This window comes from Pogona vitticeps, chromosome 2 (genome assembly GCF_051106095.1).
Source record: "Pogona vitticeps strain Pit_001003342236 chromosome 2, PviZW2.1, whole genome shotgun sequence".
NCBI classification, from domain to species: Eukaryota; Metazoa; Chordata; class Lepidosauria; order Squamata; family Agamidae; genus Pogona; species Pogona vitticeps.
Window position 1 is genome coordinate 239,830,011 of NC_135784.1, and position 12,196 is coordinate 239,842,206.

General features: G+C 46.6%; 1 protein-coding gene across 1 annotated transcript in view; it reads right to left on the reverse strand.

Annotated features, from left to right (window-relative positions):
• The window catches only part of RASEF (RAS and EF-hand domain containing), a 53,834-nt gene extending 51,603 nt beyond the window's left edge, over positions 1 to 2,231 (reverse strand). The window contains exon 1 of the mRNA XM_072992252.2: positions 1,692 to 2,231. Within this exon, the coding sequence (XP_072848353.2) occupies positions 1,692 to 2,167 (476 nt within the window). The 5' untranslated portion in view covers positions 2,168 to 2,231. The remainder of the gene's footprint in view (positions 1 to 1,691) is intronic.
• Between the last annotated feature and the right edge of the window lie 9,965 nt (positions 2,232 to 12,196).

Genomic DNA, 12,196 nt, shown 5'->3' on the forward strand with positions numbered 1-12,196 from the left:
CAATCTTGATATAATACAGGAGTTCTCAAACTCATTCTTCCAGATGGTTTGAACTTTAACTCCCTAAAGCAACATGGTCAATTCAGGGAGTTTAAGTCCAAAATATCTGGAGGGCCAAAAGCTGAGAACCACCAAAGCAACACATTAATAAACTAACATCCCAATGCTACATATCTGAAAAAAAATATACCAGAGTTTGGTGGAACTGAAGCTCTGGTTCTATATTTACTCCATTGGCTGGAGCCTCACTGAGCTTTATGGAGTGAATTTGAATACACAGTGTACAAGCTTGTACTGCTTCTAACAGGCAAGTGTGCTTAGGATGACAGTCAAAGCTGAAACGAAGCAGGTGTTCGTAACTGTCCGGGGCTGGATACAAACCAATTTAGATACAGTTTTAAAATGTGAACAAAAATGAGCTGAAACCTTTTGACTGTTTAACATCTGAAAGATATGGTGGGTCAACAATACAGGCGAGTCAGACATTTAAAAATCTGGCTCCCCAAAATTATCATAAACTTGCATTTGTTTTTGTTCATTTTTCTTTTTCCCAAATATCCAGTCTTTATCAAGAATGGGGAAGGAAGGGTAGGGGCAAGAAACACTAATTCAGAATGTCTTGTGTACACTGATTAAACTCAAAAGCTTTGGGGGGGGGATCACTTCCACAGTGAAGGTGCAGAGGAAAAGACTATTCTAAAGTACTAAGACAACAACTGAAATCTGAGAAGAGCAGTCCTGTTTGTCTTCAAAAACAAAAACAAAGAAAGAGGGACTAAAACCAGAAGCGACGTGGCACCTTGCAGGCTTGCAGTATGAGAGGCATGATAGCATGCACTGATCCATAAAAATAACTATTAAGTAGTTGCTGTCATTATGAGAAATCTAAGGACAGTCCAATTAGACTTGGATAGCAGGATGGTGTTATACAGGAACAGAATGCCTGCTGGAGTGGGTTACAAATGCTATACCGGTTGCAGGGGAGAGAAGAGCCCGGAAAAGCATAAAGCAATGCCCGTGTGACTGTGTGTTCTTGGTGTGCATCAAGTACATGAGACGGTGAACATGGGCACTGACTCATTCCCAGACATGCAGAAGCTCTGCTTCTTGACTTCAGAGGCAGCATCAGTGGCCCAAAAACTAGTGGTTGGGCCAGGCTAGCCCCACAAGGCTAGCACCACACTTCAAATGCCTCCTTTGGCTGTGAAGCCTACAAAGGGTGTGAAGTTATCTCTCCCCAGAGCTGTTGTGAGGATTAAAAAAAGAAGAGGGGGGGGGGGGAGAATCCATGACTGCCTACTTCAGCTCCTTGGAGGAAACAAGGAACAAAAATGTAACAAGTATGTAGCAATGAAAAATACAAACAGATAGATCTGAAGAGGGTGACAAAAATGCCTGATCTCAGGGGCTATGGTGGCTGTCTTGTTCCATATGGGAAGTGCGGGTAGAAATTCAACAGGTGTACCTATGAAAAACATTGGGTTGAATCCTTTCCCTACCACGGGCTTTTAAAGTGGGGAAGAGGCAGCTGTACTCTGCACATGTTCGGATACATTTGCATCACGATCAGATCCTGTTCCAGGATTTCAACCGGAAGCCAGTTTCGGGAACTGGGTCCCAGCTGTGGCATTTTTCACAAGCCCGCTTTTCTCTCTCCCTCTACGGGAAAGATGACGGAGGGGGGGCCTCACCTGGGGATGTAGCCGGCCTCCTCGCCGAGCCGAGCCTCAAACTCCCTCCAAGCCCGGCCCGGTTCCACCGCGGGTGTCCCCGACGGCGCGGCCTCAGGCACCGCGCCGGCAGCGTCCGCCACGTCCATCTCGGCCTCCGGCTCTTCAAGCGACGCCTCCTCTTCGCGCTCGGCCCCCCGCCGCCGCCGCCGCCACCGCCACGGCCGCCGCTGAGGAGACGGAAACCGCTTCTGGAGCGGGCTGGCCCCGCGGAAACCGCGCGCGAACTCCTGGAAAGTGATGGCGCCGTCCCGGTCGGTGTCCAGGCGCTGGAAGATCGCCTCGGCCTCCGCGGGCGAGAGCCGCAGCTCGGCACACAAGGCGCCGAAATCGTCGCGCTCGATCCGGCCCGAGCCGTTCACGTCGCAAGCCACGAAGAGCGAGCGGAGCCGCGACGCCTCGTCCAGGTCTACCGGCCCGGGCTCGGGGGAGTCCATCCCCAGCGGGAGCCGCCTGTGCGACAACGGGCGGCCGAGAGAGGGAGAGAGATCGGGGGGGGGGCTCCAGGGAGGTCGCGGCGGCTCGCCAGGTCCGGCTGAGGGAAAGGAAGAAAGGTGCACCCGGCCGCCTGAGTGGCACCGCCGGGCCAACCTCCCCGGGCCGCTCCCGCCGCCGCCCCTTCCCTGCTCCTCCCTCGGAGCCAAGGAAAGTCCTGCCGGAGTTTCGTGCCGCCGCCGCCGCGTTTGCCCCTCCCGCCCCTTTCCAAAACTGGCGGGGCAGCTTGGAAGTCACCTGCTCGGGACGCGGTCCTGCCCGCTCCGGGAACGCCTCACCAGAGAGAGAGACAGAGAGAGAGAGAGGCGAACGGCAGGAGGGCGGGCAGAAAGCCTCGCCTCAGCCGTGGGAGCAGGTCGAGCTCCACCTCGACGGCCCGGGCCGAGCCCTTCTGACCACGACGACTACTACTACTGCGAAGGGGAGGGCACCGGAGGGAGGAAAAGGCGGCCCGGGGGCGGCAAAGACGCCGGCTTGCTCTCGCATGGACGCCCGGGGGGCTTGCGCCTGCAAGCGGTGCCACCAGGGACTTGGTCCCGTACCGTCGGCAGGCTCAGCAGCGACAGCGGCCTTTCGTAGGAGCTGCTGCCTGGCCCCCTTCTAGGCTGCTGCGCTGGGCGCGCTTCCTCCGCCGGGAGGCTTACTCCCGAGAAAAACCTTCCGCGGCCTGTGCTGAAAACCGACCTCGGGTCGAGTCGAACGTGAGGCCTGGTGCACTGAGCTACCCCCCTGGAAGCCTTACTTGCATTTCTAGGGCTCGCAGGCTATCATGGCTAGTTGAGTGGGTGGGGTGGGGGGTGTTGGCTCCGAAAATAAGTTTACGAGGAGAGGCTAAAGCTCGGGGCTAAGCAAAACAGATCATCCCCTCACTGGACATTCCCTCCCATCAGCTTTAGTCCTCAGAAGTCAGTGGATGGCGAAAATAAAGGGGGGGAGGAACAGGGGGGAAAGGGGCAAATGTGCCAGCCCTCTGGAGACTGATGGATTTAATTCGGTGTGAGCCTCCGTGGACCTCAGTCCCTTTCTTCAGACGCAAGGACGCGCCTGGCATCTGAAGAAATGGATTTTGATCCATGCAAGCTCTTACTGAAATAAATCAGTCTGCCTCGGCATGTGGTGAAAAATAAAGAAGGACGGAAAAGGGGAGGGGTGGAAAGACAAAAGATTGCTGCTCTTGAAAGACTAACATGGCTAGATTACTTCTTTGTAGAGTTTGCGCTGAAGACTTATGGGAGGTGTGGTCACAGGATAGTAGCCATAGGGTCATATGTTGCCCATTCTTACAAACATTGCAAGCTAGAATTTCTATTAAAAATGAGAGCACTGAGGCATTTTTAAGATTAAACACGTTTACAGCATAGTTAGTTGACTACTGTGTATTTCAGAGGCATCTGATAATACCACACATAGCCCACAAAATACCCAGTGTGGTGTATTTGACAGACTTGGGAGGCCTGGGTTCAAATCCTTGCTCAGTCATAGAAGCTCACCGGAAGCATGGAACTGGTAAAACTAGTCCTTAAATATCTAATTTGCCTTGAAAACTCCATCAAAGTCACTATAAATTGGTCCCAATTTGACAGCACAGAACATAAAACCACAAAAGCTTATGGCATATTGGCTGAAATCCAGTAGGAATTTGATGAGCCAGCTCCTCTATGTTCTGTTGATTCAGGTGCAACTTACTACTGGATTTTAGCCCATAAGAGTTGCACCCCAAACAATAGTTACCCCTTTAGAATTCTTACAGATCTCACTCCTTCATTCATATTTTTCTCTTTCTCTGAGTGTAAATGGTTGAATGGAGAATCTTATTTCTTTTACCTTGGACACAAATAATTACTTCAGTGCTTCCTGTACACCCATTCCTGGAAAATCCCTTTAAAGGTGCAAATGCCCTTGCTTGACTAAGGTTGCAATTCTGTCATAATATGCATGCTAATTAAAGCTCACAAGCACAGTGGGACTTGCTTTTAAGTAAGCATCTGTAGTAAGCTAGGTGGATTTTAACTGCCTAGCTTAGCAAATGTTCAAATTGTGCTCCTCTTTTGCATGAAAAATAGATCTGTATTTTAGATGAAATTTTCCTTTTCAATAAGAACAAACATGTTACGCCCAAGGAGCTGCCTTGACTAATTCTCACACTTGAAGTTTTTCTATGCTGCTGTATCTAATATCCTTTAGTTGAATATATTAGGAATAAAATTTGCGACCTCTGTGTGCTTAGCTACATTTGGATTCTTGCCTAGTTTATTGCTAAATAAAGGGAAAAAATGAAAGTATCTCCGTGTTCTTTCTGTCATACAAGAGGTTAATTTATCACAAACTGTTGGCTCTAGTCTAGACTTCTACAAGCTCCTGTGGGTGGTGTCCATAAATTAAACAGTCTGACCTTTCCGCTTGTTGGACAATGTCCTTGTAATAGATCACCTGAGAATCACCTGGGTATTTTTAAAAAACAACTAAAAACTTTGATGTACCGGCAGGCTTTCCCGTTTATTAATTCCTGATCACCCTTCCTTTTTCTTCCTTAGCTTCCTCTCATCTTGTCGTAATTTTTCCTTTGTATGATTTATTTAACCGTATTGTTGTTGTTTATTGTTGTAAGCCGCCTAGAGTAATCTTGGTTGATTAGATAGGCGGGATATAAATAAAATAAATAAAATAAATAAAATAAAATAATCAGGGAAGTGGCCTTTAGTTGTAACACTGGTTTTGTGAGGTTGGGAATCACTAAGAATAAGTGGAGAAAGTACTGTCTTTTCCACCTAGTTTAATATGCTTATGATAAACATATTTTAACACACACTACACATGTGTTAGCATTATGTGCCATTACGTTGGAAATATAGCAATCCTAATAGGGCTTTTAGTGTACTGTAATTAAGATATTTAAGGAGTGATTTTACCAGTCCCCCCCCCCTCCTTCCAGACACACACATTTGAGTTTCCACGGATGACTGGGGTTTAAATCAAGGTCTCCCGGGTGCTCCTCTGTTTCTATTCACTACACCATACTGGGTGTACTCGTATACATTGTATTCTATTTTACTTTTCTAATAAACAGTGGGATTTCAATAATGAGTTGTACTCAACTTCTAAAACTCATTGACGCATTAAAGTCATAACCTGGTCTAATGCTTGTTATTTTTCTATTAATTGCCCTATTAAATCCTATCAGGTCCCTGGGCACTGATAGCAATATGTGAAAGACATCATGGCTAAGCAGAATTTGAATCTTTGTTCAGCAGATATAAATTCAGTATACTTCCACTGTGCCATTCTAAGCCATATGATTCAAATTGGGTAACATTCCAGAACTTATGTTTGAAAAGAATATTAATAAAACATTGTTAAAATAAATTTGTATAGAGTCTGGCCTCCAAACTATGCCGAGCAATCTGGTGTTGATGTAGAAACTGTGAACTTGAACAATTGGTGATTTAGTCCTTTTTCAACATAGATGTCTGATTGTTGGCTTAAGGCTGAGTGGGCCCATCTCACTTTATAATAGCAACAAGTATTGCCAGCCCACTTTTTGGAAGAAAAGGGCACACCTTTATGGATCAGGTGCATTGAGAGACCCAGGCACCTCCCAATGCCACTGTTGCCCATCAGTGGTATTCTGGGGATCAGCACTAGGGATGATAAGCCCTTGGAGACAAGCTGAGCAAATGTTACTCTGTGTCTCCCTGCCACCAGGTAAGAGGTGGTCCTTCAGCTCCTGAGCTAGGCCTGACCATGCCACATGCCCAGGTTTCCTTAAGAGGATCCCTCTACAAAGGTGACAGGTTCATGCCTGCCACCCCAGCACTGCCAGTTCCCCAACTACCAACAAAGTTGTGACAGAAAGTCAGAAAAGGAATGAAATAACCCATTATAGCAGGGGTCTCAAACACACAGCCCGTAGGCCATTTGCAGCCTGGTGGACAATAGTTTGTGGGCCCTGCCTTGCCTCCCCCCACCCGAAGCGCCAAGTGTCCTCTGCTGTCAAGAGTCAAAAAAAGCCTCACCTCACTTGCCACCTGTCTCCCAAGCACCTCTTGCACCCTCCATCTGGAAATACAGCCTGCCAGCCAGCCCGCTTGTCTGCCGGCTGGCAGGCTGCAGTTCCGGATGGAGGGTGCAAGAGGCGCTGTCTTGGGAGACAGCCAGCAAGCTCCCAGCCCTTTTCCCCAAGCGCCCGAGCCACCACCGAGCGATGCCTGAGAGCGGAGCTCGCTCCCGGCCTGTCCTCGAAGAACTCCTCCAAGCCACCAACAGCAAGCAGCTGCCACCGCCTCTTCCAGAGAAGCAGCTCTCTGGCTCTCTTTCTCTCTCAGCACCCCCAGCACCAGCCTGGCCAGCAGTCACCTCAGCGCCCAGCAGTGCCTCCTCCTCCTCCTTGCCCTGCTTCAGCCACCTTGGCTCTGGAGGCTGCCTGGGCTCACCTCACAAAGTTTGCTCCTCTGTCATGGTGGGGGTAGCTGCTGCTGCTGAGTGCACCTTTTTTTGAGGGGGGGGCCTCAGAGGAAGGTTGGTAGACTGCCATGTGTGTATGTGTGCAGGCATGCATGCGCGTGCACCTGTGGGGGCCACCACCCCATTCTATTTAATTTCACAGGTACTGGTGGGGGCTTTTCTCCTTTGGCAAGTTGAATTCTGTGAGGTTTTTTAAAAAAAATTATGTCGTGCCCTCCTCCCCACAGCTAGGCAGTCGCCGGTGCTCCCTCCCTTCTCCGCTTCTTCATCGTGCTGATGCTGCTGGTGGTGGTGAAGAAGGAGTCGGAGGGGGTCATGGCTGGCGACGAGGGCTCTCGCACCCCCTCCTCCTCCTCAGACCCCCAGCCGGGCTAAGGAAACTCCCGGGCGGCTTCCTCCGGCTCTTGCTCCACTTGGCGGAAAATCTGATGCGGCCCAGTTTGAGTATGAGACCCCTACATTATAGCCACCATACTCCTGTCATACCCACCTGGAAGACCTTAACATCCTGCAGACCAATGTGCTGTACATAACCATCAGCAAACAGGGAAGAGGGGGAGGGAAGGCTAGTAAGCCACACACTGGCTGAGGAGCCTCTGGGCTATTGGAATACTGCAAACTACATATGACTCCTTTGAGAATCTTTGGCTGGCACAGAGCTGCAGTGTATGTCAGTTTACTCAGGCTGTGGACAACCTGGTCATTTCATCTGATTCATTTCTGAGTTAGCTTTGTTTTGCACGCACCCGCCCTCACAGTAGCTGGCTAGTTTTTGATTTTGATTTTCAGTGGTGTCCCACTTAATGATTACCTTGTTAAAGACGAATCTGCTTGACGATGAGGTTTTTGCGATGTTGTAATGGGAAAAATTTGCTTTACGATGATCGGTTCCCTGCTTTGGGAACCAATTTTTCGCTTTATGATGATCAGAAAACAGCTGATAGTTGGGTTTCAAAATGGCCACCCGCTGTGCAAAATGGCTCCTCGTTGTTTTCAGGACTTAATTTCACTGTACAGGCACCGGAAAATGGCCGCCATATGGAGGATCTTCACTGGACGATTAGGTATTTAGCCCATTGGAACGCATTAACCAGTTTTTAATGCGTTTCAGTGGTTTTTTTCCCCCACTTGACAACGATTTCACTCTACAGCGATTTTGCTGGAACAGATCAATGTCATCAAGTGAGGCACCACTGTATTTCCAAAAGGGATATTATTAATCTTATATGACAGTGGAAATTCAGGAACCAGCAGAGAGAGAAAAGGAGAAACACACTCCCTCCGTCTTCCCAAAGTAAAATTTACTGTATTGGGAGTTTCTTCACTTTGCTTAGGATGAGGGACTGCTTTCCCCTGGTGGCAAATTTCACTGTTCTATCAGACTGTGGATATCGTCCTTGAGAGGAAAATTAAAAAATAAGGAAGCCTGCACAAGACAACACACAGAATTTAAGCACAAAAAACAGGAAGGAATTAGCCCATTTGAGGGCATCTACCTCATGGCTTCCTGTGAAGGAGAGTAGCATAGTGTCCCATCCTCCAATGAGAGCAGACAGGAGATAACAACTGGTTGCATGGTGGGAGAGTTGATAAAGTTGGAAGGAGGAGAAACTGGGAGGAATAAGGCGGTGGAGATACTCCTAGCAGAGAGCAGACAAGTAAGAAAAGGGGAGGAGCTAGAATTGATGAGATGAGACTATAAAAGATGAGGGTGAGGAGGAAAAGGGGGGAGAAGGTGATGTTGAGAGAGAAGACAAGGGCATTCAGACAGAAGAGTTACAAAGGTATGGAACGATCGAGCTGGTCCATGAGTTCCCGAACCTCAGAACCGGTTGGGGTTTGTTGCCCAACCCCCCTAGTTCAGTAGAGAGGGAGAAGATAAAGTCTAAAGTGGGATGGAGTATGATAGCGGTACCACGATCACAGGACATAGGGAAGAAGGTGACCTACATTGGTACCACCAGCTACCTACCATACTGAAAGGGGAACTTGGTGAAACACCCCTGTTGTGGGACAATCTGTGCAGCTTTGAGCTTCCCGACATGGCCCAAACCCAAACAAGGTCCACATGGGATGACGAAGAAATAAATCCTGGAGGGAGTTCGAATGCGACACATGTTAAGAGTTATAAGTTACTACCTGAGTTGAGTTGTTTGGATCCGTCTTATGTTAACAACCAAGAAGTGAAAAGAAATAAAGAAACCATGTTTATACTGTTATCTTCATCTCTGTCCATTTTTCCTGCTGAAAAGAAGGGTCCATCCCTCTTAGAAAAAGAACCCAGTCACACTCCCTGACTGATGCCTTGGAAGATACCAAGTGTGGCTTTGCAAAGGGAGAGGCAGGGGCTCCCTGCATCTTCAGATGCTCAATTAAGAGCTCTTTGCTTTTAGACTAGGTGGATATAATCCTGAACATTTTATGGGATTGAGCCTCCAGGTGCTGTGATTGCTGGAGGGAGGGATTCCCCATTTTCATATGATAAGCAGCTTTCAGATCCTTTCCCACCTTGACTGTGCTTGCAGGGTCTGGCTTCCCCCTTATGCCCAGGATTGCAACTACAGACTCCTCGCCGCTTCTTGAGGCACTTATGAAAATCAACAGGAACATTTACATGCACAAAATGAATTTGATTGGGGGATCAAGTAATTTTTTTAAAAAAATCCTGCCATGCCAAGTGAAAAAAACTCATTTTCATAGCCAAATAAATTGATTTTACATGTGTGACATTTGCTTGGCAACTTTTACATCAATTTAAATAATGCTAGAATGCAGCTCTTACGGCCAGTGTGACTGCAGTAGCAGTTAATTGTTTCCTATCTATCTCAGATTCTTTTTTTTTCTGCCTTTTTTCAGTTAGGGTTCACTTGGGTGTTTTTTTCCCAATGTTAGCAATGGAGTCTGTCAGACGTGGACAGTTAGAGTGATGTGTTCTGTCAGCTATGTCACCAGTCAGTCAGTAATGAAGCTAGTTGACCAGTTAAGCTCAGTGATGTAACAAGTTAACATTTTGACACAATATGTTTGTTTTTAAATCTGTGAAGAACTGTAAGTAAACATCATTTTATTCTTTCTTATTAACAGGCCTCTGAGTGAATGTACAGTATTGAGCAAGTTGAGGTAAATTAACTAATAAGGGGTGGTCTTCTGAGGGAGACTTGAAGCCAATCTACTCTGTAGGTTTCTGACCAAACCATTGTTATTTGTTAATCAGATGAAGGGGGTTTTTTTTGTTATTGTTTAAGCAACACTCAAATTCCTCACACACTCTGATCCAATATGAGCTCTCATTTTTAAGCAGGGGAGGCAGACCAGAGTGAAAACCGCATTACTCCTGTCCACCTGCCTTGAGGCACACTTTTAAATGCTGTGACCAGTCAATGGGAGGCTGCCAAATCTGGCAATTAGCCTCCCATCATCCTTCCCCCTCCCTCCCCCGCATACCTGCAGCCAGAGTTCATGTGGCCACCACCTTTTTCTTTGGGTCCAGCCACTGTGCTTATAAATCTACAGAGCTGCGTAACACTAGTGACTGAAGCTAAGTACAAAATAAATGTTTCCAATTCTACAACTTTGCTAAGAATAGTGACACTAAATCAGACCAAGTTGCAATGATGTGCCCCAGACCTCACATCTCATAGAAAAAGGAAAATGAATCAATATCCCAAGGACATAAGGCAGGGAGCAATAGAATCATTTAGGCTGAAAATGTGGTTACTTTCTGCACTGAAAACAACCCATGTTGTGAGCATGGAAGCAACAGAATGTTTTGTTCTTGTAGGGAAAAGTCCAACTCTGATTTTCCAGGAGTAAAAGCACAACTTAAATTCAGCTTTTCACAGAGCCTGGGAATGTTAAATTTTTGGGCTGGAGTTCCCACAATTGCACGGGCAGGCGATAGTCCAAAATGGATTTTTTTTCTAAGCTCTGCAGAAAATGAGTGTGACCATAGGAACACCTAATTCAGTAACTTGTACTGAGAAAGATTGTTTTCCTCCAGGATGGGTCTTACTTGAAGCAGAGGCAACTTCTAAAATATTCGGGCTCCTTGGGCTGGATGAGTCAGAACTACAGTCTTTAAGAGCCAACTGTCCTGTAAGGCAGATTCTTCAGTTCAAAAAAGTGACTTGATAAGGCATACAGCTCCCCCTTCACTGAGGCCAGTTCTGCAGCATTGTGCAATGTTGTGATGATGTGGCAATTAGCATCATCCAACAGGTATGAAAAGAATGGAGTGTGTGTATGGACAGATATATAGATGCTGACGCATCCACTCATATCTTGGCTTATTCTGAAGATCAAACGTGGCGTCATATAACACGGTCACAGAAGAAGAGGAGTCACTCCGAAAACAGATGGCATTTGCTGTATTATCCAGGCCACCAATTTCAACCTCTGTAGGTTTGGCACCTATGTGGCACCACCCATGCTATTCAAAGAACTGGCACAAAAACACCCAACAAAAGATGATTTATTTTTTACAAGCCATAAGAGTGGGTGTTGAAGGCAGAGCTACTGGCAGAAAAAAGCAAAAGAAGGCTTTGTTCTCAAATGTCTTACGCACTTATTGGGTAAAAAAAAAGAATTATCAGCCTGAATGCAGCTCCAGTTTAATGTGAATTGTTCAAGATTTGTGGTATTTAGCTCCCTTCAGGTATATATAGTATTCTGTTTGAATTCAGGAGTAGAGAGTTGATGTTAGCTAGCAGAAAAAAAAATCCTTGAGCTCATCCTCCAGATCACCATCAAAGAAAACCACAATTTAGTGATATGACCACCTTGACAATCCTTTCAGAAACGATAACATGAATCATCACATGTGGACAATCATGGTACAGCAGACCTAGGCAAAGTGCGGCCCGAGGGCCACATGCAGTCCACAAGCTGCTCCTGTCCGGCCTGCCAGTAGTCGCTCCAGTCCGGTGTTCAAGCACTTGTTCAAGCCCAAGACAGACCGGATTTCTCTCACTGAACAAGTTGAACATCAAAACCATTTATAGCTTTTTGTCTAAAGTTGATCAGTTGCTTATCTTTTATTAAGTAAAGTTGGTTCGGTCCCTGAACACATTTCACATTTTTCATGTGGCCCCCTATAAGAAATTAATTGCCCACCCTTGTGGTACAGATTATTTTGAGGTCTGGTAAGAATTTTAACAATTATATCATAATGCTAATTGCAATGCATGTCCTATATTCAATAAATTCAGACATCCTAGTGTCTGCCTTAAAGCTCCATGTGCCAGGTGATTCTGGAAGCAGTCTTGTGAAGTATGAACAGTCGGCCCAAGCCAAGTAAAGCTATGACCTTTTGAAGATTTGTCTAAGTACTTGTTTCTTTAATTTGATCCTCTTCATCTTTTTAACCTCTATGCACTAAGACTTAAAACAGTAACAGCAATTTGCATTGATTGAGTCATGGGGTATTTTCTGATACCACAACTTTGCAAATTCCAATGTATCTGTCAGAGGTTAGTGACAGAAGCCGCATTGTGGCTAACCAGAAGAGTTTA